General features: G+C 46.2%; 1 protein-coding gene and 1 pseudogene across 1 annotated transcript; one reads left to right on the top strand and one right to left on the bottom strand.

Annotated features, from left to right (window-relative positions):
- The first annotated feature begins 9,672 nt into the window (after nucleotides 1-9,672).
- Nucleotides 9,673-13,421, top strand: LOC117854572 (uncharacterized). The gene is made up of 2 exons (XM_034736800.2): nucleotides 9,673-12,517; nucleotides 12,662-13,421. The coding sequence occupies exons 1-2, from the start codon at nucleotides 9,673-9,675 to the stop codon at nucleotides 13,081-13,083; spliced, it is 3,267 nt and encodes a 1,088-aa protein (XP_034592691.2). The 3' UTR covers nucleotides 13,084-13,421.
- A 6,681-nt stretch (nucleotides 13,422-20,102) lies between these two features.
- LOC117854573 (NADH dehydrogenase [ubiquinone] 1 beta subcomplex subunit 7-like) lies at nucleotides 20,103-20,397 on the bottom strand (annotated as a pseudogene).
- Between the last annotated feature and the right edge of the window lie 4,152 nt (nucleotides 20,398-24,549).

Below are 24,549 nucleotides of genomic sequence, written 5' to 3' on the forward strand. Positions count from 1 at the left end.
GCAGAGGCGGGTGGGCGCGGGCGGAGGCGGAGGCCGGCGTGGGCGCGTGCGGAGGCCGATGGGTGGAGGCGTGCAGCGGTGGCGGGCAGAGGCGGGCGGGCGCAGGCGAGTGGCAGCTGGGCTGGCGGCGTGGGCGCAGGCGGAGACCGGCGGCGGTTGGGCGGCGCGGGCGGGCGGCCGGCGAGCGTGGTACTTCTTTGTTTTTTTCCAAATTTTTTAGTCCCGGTTAGTGGTTGGTAACACCAACTAGGACTAAAAGGGGCCTTTAGTTCTGGGTGGATGACCCGGGACTAAAGACCCCCTCTTTTGTCTCAAAAAATTTATCTCGGACGGTTTTTAGAGAGATGTGAGCCTATCCAATCGGGACTAAAGGTGAGTTTTCCACCAGTGAATGCAGAGCAGGCTCATCCTAAATGGTGACACCATGCTGATCATGCAATTTATCATTATTTTATCGCCCTCATCCGTGTTTGTCTTTTACCGTCTATATAGTATGGTTAGTCAACGGCATGCAGTACATCCATGCATATGATTGCAGTAGGATAACATAGCGCGACCAGAACCCTTCTTTTGCCAGTTTTAGATTCGTATACACGGCCAACTGACGCAGCAGAGAGTTGCATGCTAAGCAGTTCAGCGTAGGTGGTGAGTTCTCAACTCTGATATGGCTTATGGAAGAACACTGTCACGGTGTCACCTAGCCGGTTGGAGGCCAACCTCTTACTAGGGACAGCAATGGCCCTGTCCGGCCACTGTTTCGTGGCTGGTATTATTACCCATATGCAGTGAATATGACATGTGGATCTATGTGTATATTATGTCGTCGAAAGAACATTATATGAACCGTTGAGCCACCTTTGATTCTATTAATGTGTCATGGTCAATTGATGTCAAACTCTATTATCTTCAAGTCTTATTGTATTGATAAAATCACGATGCTGCTACTGCCATTTTGATGTTTATAAAAGGGTATTGAGAACCTGGTGGGTATCCATTCGATGCGCAGGGGTGGGGGTGGGGAAAAATGAGTGTAAAGGACAGGGATACAGTATTTAGAAAGATGGGGCTGCCACAGAAGATAGTCTCCAAGTATGGCAGGGAAGAATCTAAAACTGAATCCTTGATCAAGACTGTCCCATATTCATGAATAGTTCACTGACAGATCTTGCTTCCATATTCTGAACAGCTGATGCTGGGCACATAGGAGGTTAACCGGTTAGCGGATCGAAGAAAAAAAAAATCTTGCCTGTCAGTGTCCACAATGGCCTCATCTTGGGTTAAAGACAATCATCCCTAAAGAAGCATATTGCGGGATAAGGTTATCTGTGATTGGTGGGTGCAGATCCATACTCATCCTAGAAACAAGCCAGGGCTGAATGCACCGCTCATTTTAGGTGCTTGGATGTTGTGGTCACACCGAAATGATCATGTGTTTAATGGAGTTTCCTACAGTGACCAGCGCGCAGGCTGTCCTCGTATTTGAGGAAAAAAAAATCAATGGGCGAAATGTTTTCACCCAGGTAATTGTTGCATTGTATGAATAGGCTTAGATACCTGATTAGAGTATGAATGTGTGTGTACTGTGACACAAGAAGATTTATCATATTCATGTATGAATTAGTGTTAAATCTTCTATATAAATATCTTCTCTTATCTCATTGTATGTGTGTATATGACACAGAAGCACATGTATATTAGCATTGTAGAGAGAGATGAGAGAGAAGCTTATCTACTTTTTGGAGATAAATATTCAAATTAGAGGGATATAATTATTCTATCAAATTGTTTATTCAACATCTAAAAAGATTCCATGTTTAGTCATCTATATCCGCATTGTAGAGAGAGAGACTAGTGTTCAGCTGGTTGGAAGGATGAGAGAGAGAGGAGAGAGTTCGGATGAGAGAGAGACTAGTGTTCAGCTAGTTGGAAGGATGAGAGAGAGAGGAGAGTTTGGATGATAGAGAGATTAGTGTTCACCTAGTTGGAAGGATGAGAGGGAGATGAGAGAGTTCGGATGAGGAGGTGGAGAGTTTGGAAGAGAGAGAGGTGAGAGTTCGGATGAGAGAGAAAGCAGCTTAGAAGGATGAGAGAGAGAAAGCGATATTCAGCTGGATGGTGGAGACTTCATATATTACTAACTAGCAAGGTGTCCGTGCGTTGCTACGGCGAAACGACGTTGCTTAGCGCGTGATGTTTTTTATCGTGTCGTGTAGCACACCATGTTTTTTATCGTGTCGTGTAGCACACCATATTTTTTATCGTGTTGTGTAACTTTTTTATTTTAGTTGTATTAGACTTTTCATACATAAGGGGCCACGTGAGTGTGTCCATATCCCAACCGTGCGGAGACCGCTTGCCATCGAACTTGTTATCTCTTTCTCTATCTTGAGATTGGTGGGTTTCTACAGCAATTATGCATAAAGAAGGCCCCACTTCGCCCCAATCCTGTTAGTCCCGCGCCTACCCTCTCCCTCTCGCCACGGCTCCTCGAGGTCCAGGTCAGGCCCTTGATGTAGCGGCCTGTTATCCTTCCACCGTTGGAAGCGAGCAGTGATCGCTGCTCTGTGAATCTAGCCTCACGCCGTTCCTACCACTTCAGGTCCAGTGAAGCCCGAGCTTTCGCTTTGGCCGAACAGACCACTACCAACTTGGAATGGGCAGGGTCAGCAAGGGCACACAATTGACCCAAGCCTAGAGTCCGCACCCAAACATCCACACCACCTTAATGCCCCCACTTGGGTTACAAGCCCATGCAACCAAGCTCGGTGAGGATGGCTTGTGAGGATGAACATTTAAGCTGGTGCGGCGCTGCTTCAGATGGCGAGGTGGTACTAATCTAAGGAATAGGAAAATTTCACGTGGGTCCCACATCGCACCCACTCTATCCTTATCCTTTCTCATCTCTCTACCGTCCTTCTGGTCCTTATCCTCTTCATCTCATCTCTCTCTCCCTCTCTCTCAAACTCTCTATCTCTCCTATCCCCTCTTTCTCTGGAGAAGGCGGTGCACGGCCGGCCCCAGCGGCAGCCTAGGGGCACGGGGTGCCGGGGGCGGCCGAGGGTCGCGGGGCTGCGGCGAGGAGCCTCTTGGCCGTGGATGCGACGGCCTAGCCATGGGCGCTGGGCCGCGTCGCACCGAGCGCTGCTGCCACCGAGCGGGCCGCACGCATCGCCCGCACACCAGGCGGCGCGGCCGGCCGAGGTCGGGGAGGCGGCTTGGGCGCGGCTGGCTGTGGTGGGCAGGGAGAGGCGGACGGCGGCGCAACGGCGACGTGGAGAGGCGGACGTCGGGCACGGACGGGTAAAAGGGGAGACAGGGAAAGAAAGCTGGACCCACCTATCAATGCAGCCGGGGCCGGGTGGCGCGGCTAGGGCTGGGGAGGCGGCTCTGGCACGGCCGGCCGTGGTGGGTGGGGAGAGGCGGACATCGGCACAACGGCGGCGCGGAGAGGCTTTTGCCGGGCACAGGCGGGTGAAAGGGAGACGGGGAAAGAAAGCTAGACCTACGTGTCAATGCGTTAATCTTACCTATTATTAAACATCAGGACCACCCCTCGTTGATAGAAGTTGGACCAAACCAAAAAAAGTGGGCAGAAGTGTTCTCACTTTAATAATAAATAATAAAGTATAGATAATGCATCCAAATAACATTTGGAATTTAATTCTAAGAAAAACTTTCTTAGTACATCCAAACAAGAAAATTCAATTGAATCAAATTCTACGGAATCCATTTCTTATGGAATCTAATTGCTAGAATATGATTCATGGAATGAGTTTCTAACTCTAGGGATCCAAACAGACCCTTAGTTATTTCTTATGTAGCTCAAGATACGTCCTAACTAAAAAACGTAAGTATCTTGTGAATCAGTGATTAATTACTTCCAATCTTATGTAAAAAGAACTACGAGTTAAATTCTTTGTCAGATTTATACTGACAAGTTACAAGCACATGCCTCTGCAGTAACAGACGAGCCCTAGACTAGTGGGCAAACCAAAAACAACATAATTCGTCAACTGATCGAATGCTAATGACTACTTTGCTTGGAGAATGAACATGATTCATACCAAAAAGGGGAGCTACTAACTTGGTCAAGGTCTCCGTCCTCTAGCGTGGGGAAGGGGCCATCTTGCTCCACTCCACGTCTGCGTGGTTGCTCGGCGGGCGCGCCGGCGTCGGCTGCGGAGTGCGGACGGCGCGTAGATATGTCATTGTTGATCAGGACATGCACTTCTATCACCGTCTGTGGTTGGCGTCCGCGGCCGAGCGGGTCAAGGTCTCCGTCCTCTAGCGTGGGGAAACAGGATCTCTTCAATCAGTGCTTCTACAGAAACGGTGCACGGTCACCACGGACCAACGACATACCATGAGAAAAGCAGAGCTAAATGTTGCAGTAGCAGAGTAACCGGAGACTGCAGAGCACTTGCTGCTAAAAGCTGCCTCTTATTTTGTATCGTCTTGACAGAAGACTTTTAAGTCAACCCCCATTCGATTCCAATATAAACTAGCAAGTTGGCCCGCGATAATAGCGCGGCTAGATTTGATGCAGTATAATTTTTTTAAATGCTATGTCAGCTTAGTATATTTCTTTCTCCCTCTTGATTTGTTTTTCATCCTCTTGAAATCACTGAGTATACTTAGGTGCCTTGAGTATCAAGCCATATGTGTATATTTGTTTTTTTTTTGCAAATGAACTCCGATTGCACATGTGCATATGCACGCCTAATTAAAATTGCTCACTTGTAACAAAATAAGAACAACTTGAGTAGTTGATTCTGATCTTATGTTGCAGTTTTTGCCAACTTTTCCTAGTATTATTGTGTTGAGTAGAAAGCCTGTGTAGAGAAAGATACAAAACAAACAATCGTGTCAACTACTTCCCGTGCTTGCTCAAATGATTTTGAAAAATAAAAACAATCTAAGTCCTAGGACGGTGATATTCCTCCTTACTTTCCTCCTCTCGTTTTCCCTGCACAATCGAGGATGACAAATACCACAAACCACTTAGGCTTGATCATGTTTCATCGTCACATTCCTCAAATCTTGATCACGTTGTTGTCTTCATTATGCTAGCAGTACACATCTCTCCGCCTCTTCTATTCCACAAAACCATAATTGTTCCCCAGCTCCAGCATTGTTGTTGCTCTCCACCAATCGAGGAAGCTCTTGTCCTTGACATCACCTTATCCACTGACCAGCTGAAGTTATCTGTACATCCTAAGGTCTCATAAGATTTTTGCTGGATTTGCATTAATACTAATATTGCCACCAATCTAGTCTCAACCTTGCCTTGTGTTCTCCGTGGTCATGTTTTATTCTAACTTGCAAGCCCTACAACTACATATGATGGTTCTTCTATATACATAATATATCGCATCTCCTAAGACATATATCGCGGGCCGGCGGCGCGCGGGGGAGCGGCGCCGGCAGAGCGGAGGCGACCGGCAGTGGGCGGAGGCGGGTGGGCACGGGTGCGGTCAGAGGCGGAGGAGCGTGCAGGCGGAGGCGGAGGTCGGTGCGGGCACGTGCGGAGGCGGATGGGTGGAGGTGTGCAGCGGCGGCGGGCAGAGGCGGGCGGGCGCGGGTGAGTGGCAGCTGGGCCGGCGGCGCGGGCGGAGGCGGAGACCGGCGGCGGTCAGGTGGCGCAGGTGGCCAGCCAGCGAGCGTGGCGCTTTTTTTATTTTTTTTTTCCAAATTTTTTAGTCCCGGTTCGTGGTTGGTAACACCAACCAGGACTAAAGGGGCCTTTAGTTCTGGGTGGATGACCCGGGACTAAAGACCCCCTCTTTTGTCTCGAAAAATTTATTCCGGACGGCTTTTAGAGAGATGTGAGCCTATCCAACCGGGACTAAAGGTGAGTTTTTCCACCAGTGAATGCTGAGGAGGCTCATCCTAAATGGTGACACCATGCTGATCATGCAATTTATCATTATTTTATCGCCCTCATGCATGCTGTGCATGATAGATATTGGTATTGGGCAGCTTAGATTCCTCAACGCATCATGCTGCTCAGCCATGGAGGTCAAGCCATCACTATTATCCATATCACAACGCCTCTGCCTTCTCTTGTTGTCCTCCCCCTTCCTTCTACCTTGCACCTTCTTGTTTTCCTGATCGTATTGCCAGTTTGTTGCAGCCATTTATGGGCACCTCTTTCGTCCATTGTCCAAGGTTGTTGCCCGCTGCCTCAGTTCTTCTCTGACCAAAGCGGTCGTATCGCGCTGGTCGGTAGGAAGCCATCGTCTCGCAAAAGCATAGTCGTCGTCGCCAAACCACATCTAGCCGATGCCGAACCATACTTTTGCCATCTTGTTTGCCAACTTGCCGCTATGGAAGCCTCCATGCATCGCTCATCGAGTCTATCCTATCTCTATCAGCTCCTGTGGTATCCTGTTTTGTTTTTGCCTCAACCACGAAGCCATAGGTTGCTGGTGCTAAATTGCAGGGCCAGCAACAGGTATTTCCTCTCCCTGGCCTTGCGGCCATGCTATGTATTTTTCTCTCTCAAAAAAAATTCCAATGATTTAATCCTAATGTTCCGATCATGTGTGATTGGTTTATTAATTAAAGTTAGAGTTATACTTGAGTATATTATATAAAAATTATACATACATACGTACGTACGTACGTACATACATATATATATATATATAAAAGTTACCATACAAAGTACAACTTCCAAAATAAGGTGGAGAGGTTCGGATGGAATTTTGATTCAACGTACTCTATTCTAGATATTAGAGTTGTACCAGCAAAATACCAGTACGTTGCTACAGTAAAAGATCAATTGTATTTTTCAAATTAATGATATTTTTTATTTTGATCACTAAATTTTTATTCCATTTATTGGACATCCACACGTTTAATAGAAAACTAAATTTTTTTTGACTAATTATCTCCTTCAACTCAAATACCCATTAAATTAAAATATTTCTTATTCAAGCAAGAGAGTTAAATCAGCCTCCAATGCCCACCGACGGGGGGCTCTTTAATCCCGGTGGGTAATATCAACCGGGACTAAAGAACCCCTTAAGTCCCGATTGTAAAAGCTAGTGGCCCTCGGGAATCTGGTGGGACGTTTTGTCATGGTTGCAACTATCAACCGGGATTAAAGGGGGCCTTTAGTCCCGATTGGTGTTTCCAACTTGGACAAAACGCCCCCACCCCCCTCCACACACACACACACAATGCGCGTGCCCCACTTTCTCTCCTCCCTCTTCTTAATTCCACCGCCCAGGCCTCCTCTCTTTAATTCCAACACCCACATGCCTCCTCTCCTCCTCCCTTCGGCCCCTACCTCCTCTCCTCCCTCTCTCCCTCTCCTCCCTCTCCTTCTCCTCCGCCGGATCCGGCAGGCCCCCACTCCCTCTCCCCCGGCTCCTCCCTCTCCCTTGGCCGAGGCGGGCGGTAGGCACAGGTCGGGCGGCGGGTCGGAGCTAAGGCGTCGTGGGTGGCCGGGGCTGAGGCCGAGGCCGAGGCCAGGGAGGATGATAGGTGGTTATGAGGATGATACCTGCAGACAATACTTTTAATCCCTCAATTCTTACAGAGAATTGCAATATGAACTGCGCTTTCATTTATGCCACACCGTTCAGCTATAAAAAACGGTGCAAATCGACCAAAATAAATGAATAAATCACACGGTTTAGACTGGTGGCATCTGTATGTTTGATGAGTTTAGAATCCAAGGTCTGTTTGCTTATCCAACAGGAGGAAAAAACTTTACTTACTAAATCAGCTTTGCATGCCAGGCTGCAATTGGTAGAATTGGGTAATTTGTGAACATAATTGAATCAAAGTTTTGTCTCAGACTAGTAATAGAAAATGGTAATGCTCCATAGCTAGAACACGTTCCTACACTAGTTTAAAAAACTAGTCCATCAACCCGTGCTCCCGCACGGGCTAATGTTTTTAGAAGCTATTGTATTTAAAAATTATTTAGAAATTAAACTCCTAGCTAATAATCAAAATTGATTACCTACTACTCTGTTATTTTTTTCAATACGTCAACATAATACTTATATAGATATGTACCTATCTTTGTCCAATTGTGATTGATTTTTAATTAATAATTACTCTATGCACTTTTTCATCCCTATTCATACTTTTTTCATTTTGTATCCCACCTCCAATCCTCCATACATCATGTTTAGCATACAAATCAATATTTTTCATCGATTCCTCACATACATGTATAATTGGTCTAAATGGTGACACTCATCATGTGTATATACTTTAACTTAGCATTTTTATATTAATAATGACATAAATAGGTAATTTAGAATCATATATTAGTTTATTTTTGACATTTATGTATGATGCACATGAAGATAATTAGATTAAGATTTAGATGTTTAATTTAGGTTATTTTTAATAACAACTTATGTGGGTAATATAGATAAAATTTTCGAATGACATTTTAAGTTATGCTTTATAATGATATGTATTAGTAAATTGGATGAAGATTATGGGATTACTTTAGATTATTTTTTATAATAGCTGAGCTTGGTAATTTAGATATAGGTTTAGAGCTCATTCTTGAATATTTTCACAATGATAGTGAGGGGTAACTTTTTAGAAAATATAATAGATCAATGGCTATGATTATTAGAGTTTACTGGATTCGTGTTTGATGTTTTGGATTTTTATGAGTTTTTTTCTAGCTTGTCTCATGGGAACTAATGCGGAGTCTCCAATGGAAAAAAAATGGGACTACATTGCTAAAAAATATTACCATAAGCTACCTCTCGTTTGTTAAATATTCAAACACAATAGATATATACTTATTATCTTCATCCAATTGTGATAGATTTTAGTTAGTAATTACTCTATAATATTTTCATCCACATTTATAATCTTTAAATTTTCACTTTACATCGCAGGTATGCGCTTGAATTTGTTTAATGAACCCTAAGTTTGTGATACAATTTTAACATAGAAATCTATATTCTCATCACTTCCTCTATATCTTTATAAATGGTAACACATCATGTATATAGACCTTAATTATTATATCATATACCAATAGTGCAAGATATAGACGATTTAGAATCATATATTGCTGTATATTTTGATTAAGATTATTTGATTCAAACGTAGGGTTATCATGTTATTTTTAATAATGGCATGTATGGGTAATATAGATGCAAATTTAACAGGTTTAAGTTTTTAAGTAATAGCGGTGGGCAATTTGGTTGCAAATTAGGGGGTTATTTTAAATATTATTTATAATGGCATAAGTGGGTAATTTTGATGAAGATTAGGGGATTACTTTAGTTTATTTTATATAATGGCAGAGGTGGGTAATTTATATATAGATTTAGGGGGTTACTTTAGGCTATTTTCATAATGACATAGATGGGTAATTTTTTAGAAAACATAATAGATTTAATGCCTATGATGATTTGAATCTATCGATTGATGGTCGGATATTTTGCTTTTTTGTGAGAATTTTTAGAATTTCTCTCTTTTTCTAGAGTGTCCACCTAAGAATCCTAGGTGGCTTCACCTGAAGGCTTCAAAAGAAGCCTTCAATTAGTAATAGTAAGATTCCCTGAAATTGGCAACAATGGTCAAGCCCAAACCATACTTTGCAACTTGGAAGGCCGCTGGCCGATGTCAAAGTCAAAAACAGAAGCAGACAGCGACGTCTCACCAGATCACGAATCAGATGCGATGCATGTGCATGTTCAGCAAGACATGGAAAAGCAAGCTCTGTCTGGCAGCAAGCTCTTCATCAATACGCTCCAGCCCAGCTCTACCATGGCATTGGCAATGCGCGTCATGAGCTTGCTTCCTGCCACCATCGCCGTGATGATCGCAGCGGCCTCCTGGGGAGCGCACGGCGGTGCCAGCGACGAGGCCAGCGCGCTGCTTGCTTTCAAGGCTGAGCTCGCCGGCAGCGGCTCCGGCATGCTTGCATCCTGGAATGGCACCGCTGGCGTATGCGGCTGGGAGGGCGTCGCGTGCACCGGCGGCCAGGTGGTGGCACTGAGCCTGCCCTCCTATGGGCTCGCCGGAGCCCTCTCCCCGGCCATTGGGAACCTCACTTTCCTGCGGACCCTGAACCTGAGTTCCAACTGGTTCCAGGGGGAGGTCCCAGCAAGCATCGGCCGCCTAGCGCGTCTGCAGACGCTTGATCTGAGGTACAATGCGTTCTCTGGTACGCTTCCTTCCAACCTCAGTTCCTGTGTCAGCTTACGGCTCTTGAGGCTCAGCAGTAACCGGTTCCATGGGCGTATCCCTGTTGAGCTTGGAGACAAGCTAACAAGTCTTCAGATATTCTCACTGCACAACAACAGCTTGACGGGTGCCATACCAGGATCACTAGGTAACCTGTCATCCCTGAACTACCTTTATCTGTCAGAAAACCACCTCGAGGGTCCGATCCCACATGAACTTGGCAGCATGGGCGGCCTGCACGTCCTTGGACTCGATGAGAACAGACTCTCCGGTGTGCTTCCACACTCCCTGTACAATCTGTCCTCACTGAAAGAGTTGGGGGTAGGAGACAACATGCTGTCTGGAACCATCCCTGCTGATATCGGCGATAGGTTCCCCGGTATGGAAGCTCTTGACTTTTATAGCAACCGATTCAGTGGAGCTATCCCACCTTCGCTCGCCAACCTCTCTGCTCTCACAACACTAAACCTTAGAGGAAATGATTTTATTGGATATGTGCCTTCTGCTTTGGGGAAGTTGCAAAGTCTTACTGACCTGTTCTTGAGTGACAACAGGCTAGAAGCAAACGACAGTCAAGGGTGGGAATTCATCACTTCACTGGCAAACAGCTCCCAGCTTCAGTTTCTTGTTCTCCGCAACAACTCTTTCAGCGGGCAACTGCCTAATTCAGTCGCAAACCTGTCATCAACTCTGCAACGTCTTTATTTGGGAAACAATTCGATTTCTGGGAATATTCCAATAAACATCGGAAATTTGGTTGGTCTTACATTACTTGATATGGCAAATACTTTTGTATCTGGACAGATTCCAGAGAGCATTGGTCAGCTAAGAAACTTGGTTGATTTAGGCCTTTACAACACTAGCTTGTCAGGCCTGATACCTTCATCACTAGGAAATCTTACACAGTTGAATAGGCTTTATGCATACTATGGAAACTTAGAGGGGCCAATTCCATCAAACTTGGGGAACTTAAAGAATGTGTTTGCCTTTGATCTCTCAACAAATCGACTCAATGGTTCAATTCCTATAGAGGTTTTAAAACTTCCTCAACTTTCCTGGTACTTAGACTTATCATATAATTCATTATCGGGGCCACTTCCAACTGAGGTTGGTACCATGGTGAATCTTAACGAACTGATTCTGTCTGGAAACAAGTTGTCAGGCACCATACCAGCTAGTGTTGGGAACTGTATATCATTGGTACGACTGCTGCTCGATAACAACTTATTAGAAGGAAGCATACCTCAATCTCTGAAGAACTTAAAAGGTCTTGAATTACTGAACCTAACAATGAATAAGCTATCTGGTAGTATTCCTGATGCCCTTGCTAGCATTGGCAACCTGCAACAACTGTATCTTGCACACAACAACTTGTCAGGTTCCATCCCCAAAGTTCTACAGAATTTGACATTGTTGGCAAAACTGGATTTGTCCTTCAATGATCTGCAAGGCGAAGTGCCAAAAGGGGGTCCTTTTGCAAATGCAACTCGCTTGTCAATTGATGGAAATGATGAGCTTTGTGGCGGAAACCCTCAACTTCATTTAGCTCCGTGCTCCACAGCTGCTGCAGGGAAGAACCGAAGGCGAATGTCAAGATCACTTATGGTTTCCGTAGCGTCAATCTGCGCACTTCTATTCTTAGGTTTAGTAGTTTTTCTTATCCATTTGATCCACAAGAGGCTGAGTCAAGGAAAGGAAAATCAACTCATTCCCACAGTAATTGATGAACAGCATGAAAGGGTTTCATATCAAGCATTAGCAAATGGGACTGACCATTTTTCGGAGGTTAATCTGCTCGGACAAGGAAGCTATGGTGCAGTTTATAAGTGCACTTTACATGACAAGGGAATTGCCGCAGCTGTAAAGGTATTCAATGTGTGGCAATCTGGGTCTACTAGAAGTTTTGTGGCTGAATGTGAGGCACTGCGAAGGGTGCGCCACCGATGTCTCATAAAGATCATCACCTGTTGCTTAAGCATTGATCACCAAGGCCAAGAATTCAAGGCACTGGTTTTTGAGTTCATGCCCAATGGTAACCTAAATGATTGGCTGCATCCAGCATCAAAAATACAGAGTCTGAGCAATACGCTCAGCTTGGCTCATAGACTGGACATTGCGGTAGATATCATGGATGCTCTGGATTATCTTCACAATCAGTGTCAACCGCCTATTATCCATTGTGATCTCAAACCAAGTAACATCCTCCTTGCCGAAGATATGAGTGCTCGGGTTGGAGATTTCGGCATATCAAAAATCCTTCCTGATGACACTAGCAAAACTATGCTGAATTCGGTTAGCTTCACTGGACTAAGAGGTTCCATTGGATATGTCGCTCCAGGTAACAGAAACTAACACTGATATTGCTATGTTCAGTTTTTAACTTCCATTTTGCCAAGTCCAGTTATCTCGGCATGAATCGTTCGTAAGTAGCTTGCCATGAATCCACTGACCAAATAGTGTCTGAAATCTGAATTGACTGCAGAGTACGGCGAGGGTCGCGCCGTCTCAACTCTTGGAGATGTTTACAGCCTCGGCATACTGTTGCTTGAGATATTCACCGGGATGAGCCCTACTGACGACATATTCAAAGGCTCCTTGGACCTTCATAAGTTCGCCGAGGCCGCTCTTCCCGACAGAGCCTTGGAGGTAGCCGACCCGGCAATCTGGCTTCATGAAGAAGCAAAGGGGGAAGACCCGGCCACGGTGAGAAGCAGAAGCGAGAGGTGCTTGGCTTCAGTGGTCGGGCTTGGCGTGTCCTGCTCAAAGCAGCTGCCAAGGGAGCGGACGGCGATGCGGGATGCTGCCGCTGAGATGCGTGCGATCAGAGATGCCTTCCTGGTTCAATGTGCAACAGAGACTTGGCCTGCAGTCGGCACCACCGGCCTTGGAAGTGCAGACAGTTGAATGGTGGACGGAGCTACGGTCTCTTGACGCACCAAGGAGCACCGGACTAGCAACTCTGCAACTAACAGAGTGGAAAAAGCGCCCCTTAATGAAAAGAAAAACAGCCGGTGCAAGGCTTTATACAAAGAATGTGACAGCCACTGCGTGTATCCGAGAGCCTTATCTAATCTACCGAGGATTGTTGTGTATGGATGCGTATAGATTATGCACGGACTCCTCTGTCCTAAAATAAACGCACATCTTGCTTCTTTAGCAGTCAAACTTCTAAGTTTAACTAAAATTTATAAAAAAAATGTACTACTATTTATAATGTATAATAAATATCATTAGATTGAGCATTGGGTATACTTTCCTAATACATTTATTTGAAGATGCAAATGTTGATACTATTTTCTATATTCTTAGTCAAATTTAAAAATATTTGACTCATCGAGAAGCGAGATGTGTGTTTATTTTGGGACGAAAGGAGTACCCGTCACCGGGATCAGTCACGATATAAGATTAGTCACGATATAAGTAGGGATTAGCAAGCACCAAAACCCCATTCACTGCCCATCGATCGCTCAAATAAAAGAAACCATTGCATATGGTAGCGATGCGCTCGCGGACCTTTCTCCAACCTTTCTGCTCTCGCGGGTCTTGAACTTGCATGGAACAGTTTTAGTAAAGCTGCCTCCAACTTTAGGGAGGTTGCCAAGGTTCATTTACCTGTCCTTAAGTGGCAATAAGTTAGGATCGAATGATAAGGACGGATTGGAATTCATCACCATGCTGGCAAACTTCAGCCAGCTTCATCAACTGGCTTTTGACAATAATTCATTCATCGGCGAACTTCCTAGCTCAATTGCAAATCTATCGACAACACACCAATTACTCTATATACGATACAATTGGATTTCGGGATTTATTCCATCCAGCATAGGTAATTTGCTTGGTCTAGAACTGCTTACGTTGGCAAATACTTTCATATCCGGAATGATTGCAGATAGCATTGGTCGCCTAGAAGACATGTCCGTGTTAGGCATTTACTACGCTAGCTTGTCAGGTATCATACCTTCGTCACAAGGAAAGCTTACACAGTTGAAAACTCTCTATGCGTACGATAGCAACTTGGAGGGTTCATTTCCAGCAAGCTGGGGGAACTTAAAGAATCTTTTTGTTCTTAATCTCTCAACGAAAGTGTGTAACCCGCTAAAGGTTCATGTCAAAGCAGAGCATAAATCTCTTTCAAAACTGCAAAACTATCATAAAGCAGATCAGTCTGAGGGCCAGCCTATGCCCGCCTCCCTTCTTGCCCTTTTGGTAAGATTACCCCAAACTAGAGTCTATAATTAATTAGCTAAGACTAGAGCCACGCAGTTCTTGTGGTTGTACTGTTTTCCTGAGTGGTCGCTCCATGTTCCAATTAAGCATGATGATCTTGTATTAATAAAAGGTATATCATAAATAAAACAAGTTTAATCATTGAGTTCATTAAAACCATCACAATCCAAGGTATTGCAACTAAGCATATCTACCTAAAAAAAGGTAAAACCTAGGTTGACAAGGAATGATCATAAAAACTAGGTAAACTTTAATAGGACCCATCAATATTAAATGTAGAGTAATGCAAAAGTGATTAAATATAGTTTTTGGGATAAAAGTATAAGGACACACGTGCCTTTCTCCAAAGAATAGCTGCTCAGATTATCTTCAGCTCTTGTTCCTCAAAGCTCTCGAACAATGTTCCTTCTACTTGCATCAATCATCGGCACAAGCATACCAAGCAAACAACAATCACAACTAAGAACAATACATCAATCAATGGAAAGCTTTAAAAGAGCGTACAAAAGGATAAGGCTTGAATCTAAGGTCACGCGAATGCAAGAAACGCTGGGAACGAAACTATGGTTGAAAAGACAAAGTTATCGAGAGATTTGAATTATAAAAGAAAGAGAAAAGCCTATGTGCTTCATATATTTTAATAAAATAATGTAAAGATATTTTAGAGTAACATCCTTAGCATGTTCTAGTTATGTATGAAAAGACAATGTAGACCTTAGTCAAATTTTATTTATAAACATTCAAGTACAATTTATGCAAATTAAAAATTTAATTTGAAAATAAAGTATATGTAAACATCTAAGCGCATAGCTTTATAATTTAGGTTGAACTAACCAAATATAATTCGAAAACACATTTATATTTATATTAAATCAAATTAACATATAATTATGAAAAATCGAGATATAACTTATGTAGCTTTTATTTAGAAAACAAATTGAATAAACATTTTAATTAAAGAATACATGTTTAACATGCATTAATTAGATTAATATTAAATTTATTTTAAAAACATGCATGATGGAAAGATCGGCACTAACGTGTAATTTGTGTTATCACGAACCTAACTCAACAAGAACAGATATAAACGGAGCTGTAACGAGGAGTCTATGGGTTAAACAAGGTTGAACGGAAGGTTATTGGGGCTAGCAAGGAAGATTTGCAAGACACTGGAATAGAGCTCACCATTAGGTCAAAGCATAGGGTTAGATATGTTAAAGTGCTCAAGTTAGACTTGGTTGCACGGATCCAATCTAATCAGGGACATGGATGAAAAAAAACAAGACACAAGGAAAAACTAACTATTTGTAGAGCTTTATAGGGGCCTATGCGCAAAAGCACCACAACTCAGCATCCATGGCGGACGGGCTCCTGGATGGCAAAACCCTCGTGTCGGATTTATAAGCCTGGTAGTCCACCAAGGGGTTCCCCAAGTGGTTGATTTGTAGGTGAGGGTGATTGTGAAACCAAGAACTCGAAGGTGATCGCGAGAACACGAAGGGACACGAAGGTTTTAGACAAGTTCGGACCTTCGGAGAGTAATACCCTATGTCCTATATGCTGGTTTGTATTGCTTGAGATTGATCTAATTGTTGCGATACCCTCGGGGGTACCCTTGGCCGCCTTATATAGGCTGACGACCAAGAGTTAAAAGTCGGTTTGAATCTAATCTACTCGGTAGTTACATGGAAAGTAATCTGAGTTGGACTACAATATGTGTTCCATGATATCTGTTCAGATTTGAACTATCTTGTTGCCTTGACTTGCACTCCAAGTAACTTCATGTCCTCGGCCCGCACGCCCTGATCGGGCAGGCCCTACTTGTTAGGTCCGACCAGTATCCTGGCCGGTCGGGGCCCATGGGGTACCCATATCCCTCAAGCCCCCAAGCATTGTGTAGGCAAACAGGAACTTGATGTCATCAAAGTGAAACTTGAAATGAAATCGGGTGAAGCTACGAAGGCGTCATGGCGACGGAGAGCTCAAAAAAAGAAAATATGAGCAAACGAAGAGCCAACGCGTAGAGCGAGGATGAGTGCCGAGTTGATGGATGCTGGCATCCAGCAGGTCGAAGCGAAGGTTACGGAGGGCGTCGCAAGACGCACTCTGTAGGAGTAGCCCCGGAGCATTGAAACAATTAAGATAATCAATACAATGGTAAAAGAGGAAAAAATTGTCCCCTGAAGCAGATCCTTGTGCCCGAACACAAGGATGGACGCAGCCACGGAGGCCCGCCAACCAGAAGTAGGCACCCAGACTCAAGGACGAGGACTGGTGGGACTGTGGAGCCATGCCGACCTAAAATAGGCATATAACCCCTAAGGACGAGGACTAGCGGAGCCGCGGAGGCATGCTAACCTGAAATAGGCACCCAGCCCCCGAGGATGAGGACTGGCGGAGCCATGAAGGCACGCCGACTTGAAATAGGTGCCAAGCCCCCGAGGATGAGGACCAGCAGAGCCACGAAGGCACTCTGACCAGAATTAGGCGTCCAGCCCCCGGGCATGAGTGCGAGGATTGGCGGAAGCACATCGAGTTGCCTCCCTTCCCGGGCTCAGGCAGAGAGATTGGTCGGGTGACGGGAGGCACACCAAGTCATCAATGGTGCCCAGCCGCCGAGCCTAGGAGCCGGACGAGTTGCAGAAGCATGGCAAGTCACCTCCCGCCCCGAGCCAGAGAGGTCGGCCGGGCGACAGGAGGCACGCCGAGTCATCTACGGTGCCCAGCCCCCGAGACTTGGAGCCGGCTGAGCCACAGAAGCATGCCAAGCCGCCTCCCGCCCTGAGCCAGAGAGGTCGTTTGGGCGACGAGAGGCACGTCGAGTCGTCTGCGGCGCCTAGCCCTCGAGCTTGGGAGCCAGACGAGCCACAGAAGCATGCCAAGTCGCCTCCTGTCCCGTGCTAGAGAGGTCGGCCGGGTGATGGGAGGCACGCTGAGTAGTTTTTGAGCTGTAAAAGAACAATACAATCATTATGTAGCATAATGTAGATCATTTAATCATTGAACAACTCGGAAGTTTAATTCGCTGTAGAAGTAAACTCTTGCGCATCCTGCTCTTGTAGGCCAAGTAATTTCCCTAGGTAGTTATCTTGTTACGTTTAAGCACCTAGCCCTACTGACCACTGTTCACGGAGAGGATGGTTTATCTTAGGCTATAGCGCTGGGGCTGACCCGATGCTCGCATATAGGAACGCGCAGGATGAGTCAAGGTTTCACGGATTGAGGCGTGTGCTACCCGAGTACTTTAGCAACCGTTAACAGGGATGGACAAGTCGCAAAGCAACCGGAACTGTGCAGAAAAGTACCAGCATGAGTTGGGCACCCATGGGGTGTAGCCCCCGGTCGCCCGTGTAGTGGACGGACCAAGCTGTATAAGCAGTTAGGGTGCGACCAAGGTGGTCGGCGAAAGTCACGGAGATATAGGAGAGCCGAGGCGGTCAGCGAAAGTCACGACAACATGGAGGAGCCGAGGCTTATGTAGGTATATGGAAGCGGTAAAATATTTTATTGTAAATAATACTTAGCTTGATTCGTGGTCGAGTCAAAGAACCCGCGTGTCATCTTCGCGTTTAGTCTTAGAAGCCCCTGAGCGTGGTCGGCGGACAGTTGTTGGTGAAGCAAACTAGTCGGGCTCCATGCCCAACTAATTCGTGTCGAGTTCGAGTTGTTGGAGTTGTCAGCAGCAGGTTTGTGGTTGCGATTGTGGTATGCTGTTGCCAAGTCGATGCAGCCATCGGGTCGTGTCCGGCTGGCCGCTACGCTCACAGTACAACATGTCTGGGTTGTGCTGCCAAACCAAGGGTGCATGTACATCTTTTCGAACCTCGTAAGGAAGCCCTCACGTATTAAGGAAATCTATACCTAATATTAAAGCTCTCGCAGCGTGCGCCTATGCCACGTGCGGTGCGGACGGGTGTGCCAGCTGCGGCTGCGAGCTCCTCACTGCGGCAGGGACCAGGTCGAGCAGCGACAGTGATGACGAAGAGGAGTAGTCCGTGTCTGCGTGCCGTGCCATCATCGCCGGGCAAGGTGTGGCGGCGGCGGAGGGGGAGAGTGAGTACATCGACGTGCAGCGGTGGCCGTGGGGCAGGTGGGCGGCAGAGATCCGCGACCCGCACCACACCGTGCGCAAGTGGCTCGACACCTTTGACACAGCTAAGGATGCCACACACACCTACAACATCACCGATGTTGAGTTTCGAGGCCACTGCACCAAGATCAACTTCCCCGACGACACGGCCCCTGCGCCCGCACCTTCCTGGGTGCCGACCTCGACATACTACCGCCACGACCACCTGCCGCTGCCGCTGCCCGAGAGCCTACACGAGACCTGCGGGGCGAACGCATCCTCGTCGGTGGATGTGGCTCTTGCGGTAGCGGCGTCGGCCGAGCAGCACGGCACGAGGCTGGTGCCAAAGGAGCAGGACATCTGGGACAGGCTGAACGAGTTCATGATGATGGATGACAGTAGCTTTTGGTCACCCATGCTATGATCGTCACATTCTCCTCCATTCTCCTCTTGTTTTCACTTTCGTTGCTTAGCGGATAATGGTGGTCAGCTGGCCTCTGGTCTGTCGTCAATCACCAGCCATCCATCGCTTTTATATGGTTTTACACTAGCTTTTGGGCTTTGACCACGCCCTCCACACCCATACGAAACGACTAGGTAGAGTGATGTTGATCTACTGCTTGCTGCGCGCTAGGGCGGGCAGCTACTCACTCGGGCTAGATGCCCTACCCACCACCTGGACCTAAGAGGTGAAGGAGAGAGGAGGGAGGGGGAAGGAAACAAGGAACCGAGTGCCTCTTTGCAGTCAACCAAGTAGAGCCATATGCCAGCGAAGGCATGGCGCCAGCGGGGGGTGGGGGGGGCGCAGCGGCAGTCGGCAGGCAACACAAACAGGGGGTGGAGGTCGGGACCTCACATCCCCCTCTCAATGATGTCCATCCCCTTCAGATCCAGAACTAAAGCCTCCACATCTAGCAATTGGGGGCTCGATTTTGCACTTGATTGGAACGATTTGGAGTGGATTATAGAAGGGAAGTGGATGGAAACGAGAAGAAGAGGAAAACACACTCCTGCTCATGGCGGCCAGAGGCGCGGTGGCCTAGCGCTCGAAGCAGGAATGAGGCTAGGCACGGGAAGGACGAGCGTTTGCCTGGGCGACGACGAGGATGGCAAGATGCATAGCGCCTGGACGATGGCGAAGATAGGGCACGATGCGGGTGGCGCCGACGGACGAAGTGGCATCGACTAGCTAGATGACGATGAGTACGGGGGAATCGAATGAATGGATAGAGCGGAGGTTGAGCGGTGATTTTTTTTATTTCCATGTGTGGGTCCATGTAATAAACAGATGGCATCAAACCACCCACAAATATCTTCTACTACTGTACTGGGATAACGCATCAACATATGGTGAAGCGAAATCAACATATTAGGAATAAGCGAATAATAATGTGAGAGTAAGTAAGGACTTGTAGCAACGTACATGTATTTCTGCTCGTAAGAAAAAAAATTGTTAGCTGCCGTAGTAAGCACCAAGCAACGTAGGAGATCTACTGGATGGAATAGATTAAATAATAAAGGGAAGGGAGAATTGTTCCTTTTTTTTTTGGCAGATCCGATGTGTCTGCATGCAACAAGTTGAGGTCGACGTGTTGTGCTAAATCAACCGGATCAGACCGGGGCCGGATCAGGCGAGCTTGGCTGTGGCCGGGATGAGGCCAATAAGGGTGTCGCCCTTGACCTTGGCCTCCTGCGCCTCGCGGATCTTCTACATCTGGAGCATCTGCTCCATGATGAGCTCGTACTGGCACTTCTTGTAGGCGTGGCGCTCGGGCTCGCACTTCCAGCGGAGGTAGAACTCGGAGGTGCACGCACTGGTCGTGGTAGGCGAGCGGCACCCAGGCCTCCGCCATCTCCACCTGCGTGACGATCTGGGGCTTCGAGGAGCCGAACTGAATGCCGGCCATTGCCACCGCCTCCATCTGTCACTTTCTTGGCCTCTCTCTTGCCGGCGAGGTCGTTCCGTTGATAGATGGGTGCTGCGGGTTTGGTGCGGCGTGGGTGGGTGGGGTGCAGCAAGGACGTGAGGAACCCTCTCGGAGAGAGAGATTGCTGACCTACTGGGTAAATGGTGTGATGATCCTTTGATATAGACCTTGCTCCGCCGGAGTAAATTCGACAGATGCCAAGCTAGCGGCGGGCATTGAGTCAAAGTCCATCGGCATGCTCCTGAAGTGGAGCTGGATCGGATTGGCGAGGAAGTCCTTCATGCTCTTGGGGAAAACAATGTCGGGGCGGGATGCCATCGAGCTCGCTAGGGAGGATCTTACAATCATCCCTACCTAGCGCGCCAACTGTTGGATTTATAAGCCCGGTAGTCCACCAGGGGTTACCCAAGTAGTTGATTTATAGGTGAGGGCAATTGCAAAATCAAGAACTCGAAGGTGATCGCGAAAACACGAAGGGACACGAAGGTTTTAGATAGGTTCGGGCCTCCGGAGAGTAATACACTATGTCCTGCATGCTGATTTGTATTGCTTGAGATTGATATGATTGTTGGGATACCCTCGGGGGTGCCCTTGGCCGCTTTATATAGGCTGACGACCAAGAGTTACAAGTCGGTTTGAATCTAATCTACTCGGTAGTTACATGGAAAGTAATATGAGTCAGACTACAATACGCGTTCCATGATATCCAGGCAGATTTGAATTGTCTTGTTGCTTTGACGTGCACTCCAAGTAACTTCATGTCCTCGACCCGCACGCCTTGGTCGGGTGGGCCCTACTTGTCAGGTCTGACCAGTATCTTGAGGTACCCATATCTCTCACCTTGGTGCTCTGGCGATTAGGGTCAGTGGCGAGGATGGGGATTGGAAGAGGAGATCGAGGGGACTTTATGGAGATGCTCACCGGCGACGAGGCGGACGGATTCTGGCTAGTATTTGGCTGGCGGTGGAAGAACACGACAGCTGGCTCAAGTCTTCGTGAGTGATGGTACTCCGGCGGTGGAGCGACGACGACGACTAGTGGCAGAGCTGCTCCTCGATGTCACGGAGCTCCCTAAGGCTCTAGCTTGCTCCGATGGTCGACGGGCACAGCGAATCGGCCAGAGAAGGACGGCAGTGGCTCCTAGCTCTGGCGGATGTGGGGGATGGCAGCGCTCGTGCAAGCTAGGAAGAGCGGCGGTGTGAGGCAGGGCAATAGCAGGGGCACGATCTCGACTTTTATATGTGCGTGGGTCCGCGCCTGCCTTGGCACGCATGCCGAGGTTCGGCGGTGGCGATGCCCAAGTGCAGCTACGCTTGGCCTCGACCCGCTGGTGGTCGATGGGCCTAGCGGGCCTAGCCGAGCCATCAACTGGGCCGGGTCAGTGCAGGTTAGTTGGAGAGGGTCGGGCCCCAAAGACTTGGCTCGATCGATTAGGATTTTTCTTTTTTTCAGAAATGATTTCTCGTGAAAGAAAAATCCAGAAAAATTCTAGATAATTAATTTAAACAATGAAAAAACTCTAAAAATCCAAAAATTTCAGGAAAAATCACCTCTAGTTGGGGACATGAGGAGTCCAAATAAAATACTTGGAGCTCGTGAAAAGGATTCTAGAACCTTCCAAAAATTGGATTTAGCTTTAGAAAAAAATGAGAATAAATCTTAGAAAAATCTGAAAATTCTCATAAGAACCTAATCAGCATCTAAACGCAATCCAAAACCTTTGCACTTATGAAATACCAAGATGCATTGGTGTGAATGCAACCCATACACAATCATTATATTTAATTCAGAAAAACCCTAAATTGTTTTCCTATACTAAATTTCCTGTCAAGAAAATAAATGTTGGAAAAATTTTAAAATTGTGAAAAAATTATTGTTTTATTATTCTTTTTAATCACATTCTGAAATTTCAAAAATTTTAAGGTGAGGCAGATACCCTCAGGTTTACAGAATTTGACATCCATGTGCAAATTGGATCTATCCTTCCATGATCTGCAAGGTGAAGTGCCAAAAGTTTTTTTTTTGGCAAATGCAACTTACATGTTGATTTATGGAAATGATCAGCTTTGTGGTGGAAATACCTCAACTTCATTTAGCTCCATGCTCCATGTCCAGTGCAAAAAAGAAAAAAAAGTAAATTTGTCGAAAACCCTTGTGATCACCCTAACATCAATCAGTGCAGTTGTATTCTCAGTTTCAGTACTTACTGTAATTGTGTTGATCTGTAAGAAGCTTAGGAAAAGGCACGAAAGTCAACTCATATCCACAACTGAGGAACGGTATGAAAGAGTTTCTTATCATGCTTTGTCAAATGGGACCAATGGATTTTCAGAGGACAATTTACTTGGACAAGGAAGCTATGGCATGGTTTATAAATGTACTTTACATGACCAGGGCACTACAGTAGGCTACTGTAAAGGTGTTTAACACACAACAATCTGGGACTTCTAGAAGTTTTGTCGCTGAATGCGAGGCACTCAGAAGGGTGCGTCCTCGTTGTCTCGTAAAGATCATCACTTGTTGCTCAAGCATCAATCACCAGGGTCAAGAGTTTAAGGCACTAGTTTTTGAGCTCATGCCAAATGGTAGCCTAAATGGTTGGCTTCACCCAGAGTCTGACACACTTACCCCGACAAATACTCTTAGCCTTGAACAAAGGCTACACATTGCTGTCGATATCCTGGATGCTTTGGACTATCTTCATAATCACTGTCAGCCATCAATCATTCATTGCGATCTCAAGCCAAGCAACATCTTTCTTGCGGAGGACATGAGTGAGTGCCCGAGTTGGAGGTTTTGGCATACGAAGAATCCTTCCAGAAAGTGCTAGTAAAACCCTGCAAAATTCGAATAGCACAACTGGAATAAGAGGCACCATTGGTTATGTTGCACCAGGTAATGAAAGAGATATTTTTGGTATTTGTAAAATGTTCTTGGTTCTTACGTATACATGACCTGCTGACCTTTGGTTTTTTTCCCCAATCAGAGTACGGTGAAGGTTCTTCTGTCTCAACTCAAGGTGATGTTTATAGCCTCGGCATATTGCTGCTTGAGATGTTTACTGGAAGGAACCCAACAGATGAGATATTCAATGATTCTTTGGATTTGCACAAGTTTTCAGAGAATGCTCTTCCAGAGAGAATATGGGATATAGTTGATCCGACAATACGGATGCACACAGATGCCTATAACAGCACTATAAGAAGTGGAATTAAGAATTGCTTGGTTTCTGTTGTTTCTCTTGGAATATCATGCTCGGAGAAACAACCTAGGGAGCGGATCCCGATTCTGGATGCAGCCATTGAGATGCACGCTATTAGAGATTCGTATCTCAAGTTTGCCAGATCTCTTTTGGTGGAGCATGGAGTAGTAGCAACAACTCACAGTGATTTTCCACAACAGTGAATACATAGGACTGAAAATGCGCAAGATGTCTGCAGGTGATCAGTTTACCTGAAATAACTGAAGATGTATGAAGCTTCAGCTTTATAATTTGTCCATGCATTTGTTTGCATCAGATATATGGAAGTATAAAATAAGTTTAGAAAATGTTTCAAAATTGATTAGATCCAGAGGTTTTAGTTGTCGTTTGTATGACACATTTTTGTAGAGAATTCAGTAATACGTATGATTCATAATACAATCAATGCTCTGCAAATTTCAGATAGCACAATTGGAATAAAAAGCTCATTCCTTGATTATGTTGCTCTAGGTAACTCAACTTATTGTGATGTTCAGTGTAGATTTCTCCATGGTCCAAACGACCTTTGTGATCAGTTATGTTTATGCATTTTGTAGAATTGTAAAGTCTTTCCCTAACCTGCTGACATATTAGCCGGAGCAGAGCACTTTGCCGTTCTGTACCACTCGCCTCTAGGAGGCGCTTGCCGCTTGGTGGCTGCCGTGGCGACCGGCGGCATCCGTACCTGCTATGTCGGAGATGGGTGGAGCTGCTCTGCTCTGCCGGTACGAGCTCACTCACGCGGTGAATGGCGCGCGCCTCTAAGGTCCCGTCAGCTGCAGGTGCAGATGGGTGGAGAGCGTAGCAGCGCTAGGTCTTCAGAAGATGTTGGGTGGGCTGGATGGGGCTTTGCGGCTCTGAATGCTGAGGCGGGCAGGGACGACGGAGCTGGACGCGTGGGGGAG

This window comes from Setaria viridis, chromosome 5 (assembly GCF_005286985.2).
Source record: "Setaria viridis chromosome 5, Setaria_viridis_v4.0, whole genome shotgun sequence".
Lineage (NCBI taxonomy): Eukaryota > Viridiplantae > Streptophyta > Magnoliopsida > Poales > Poaceae > Setaria > Setaria viridis.

Coding starts and splice junctions, on each gene's coding strand:
- LOC117854572 (XM_034736800.2), top strand. CDS start 9,673: ATGCATGTGCATGTTCAGCAAGACATGGAAAAGCAAGCTCTGTCTGGC. Junction 12,518..12,661: donor CATTGGATATGTCGCTCCAG/GTAACAGAAACT, acceptor AATTGACTGCAG/AGTACGGCGAGGGTCGCGCC.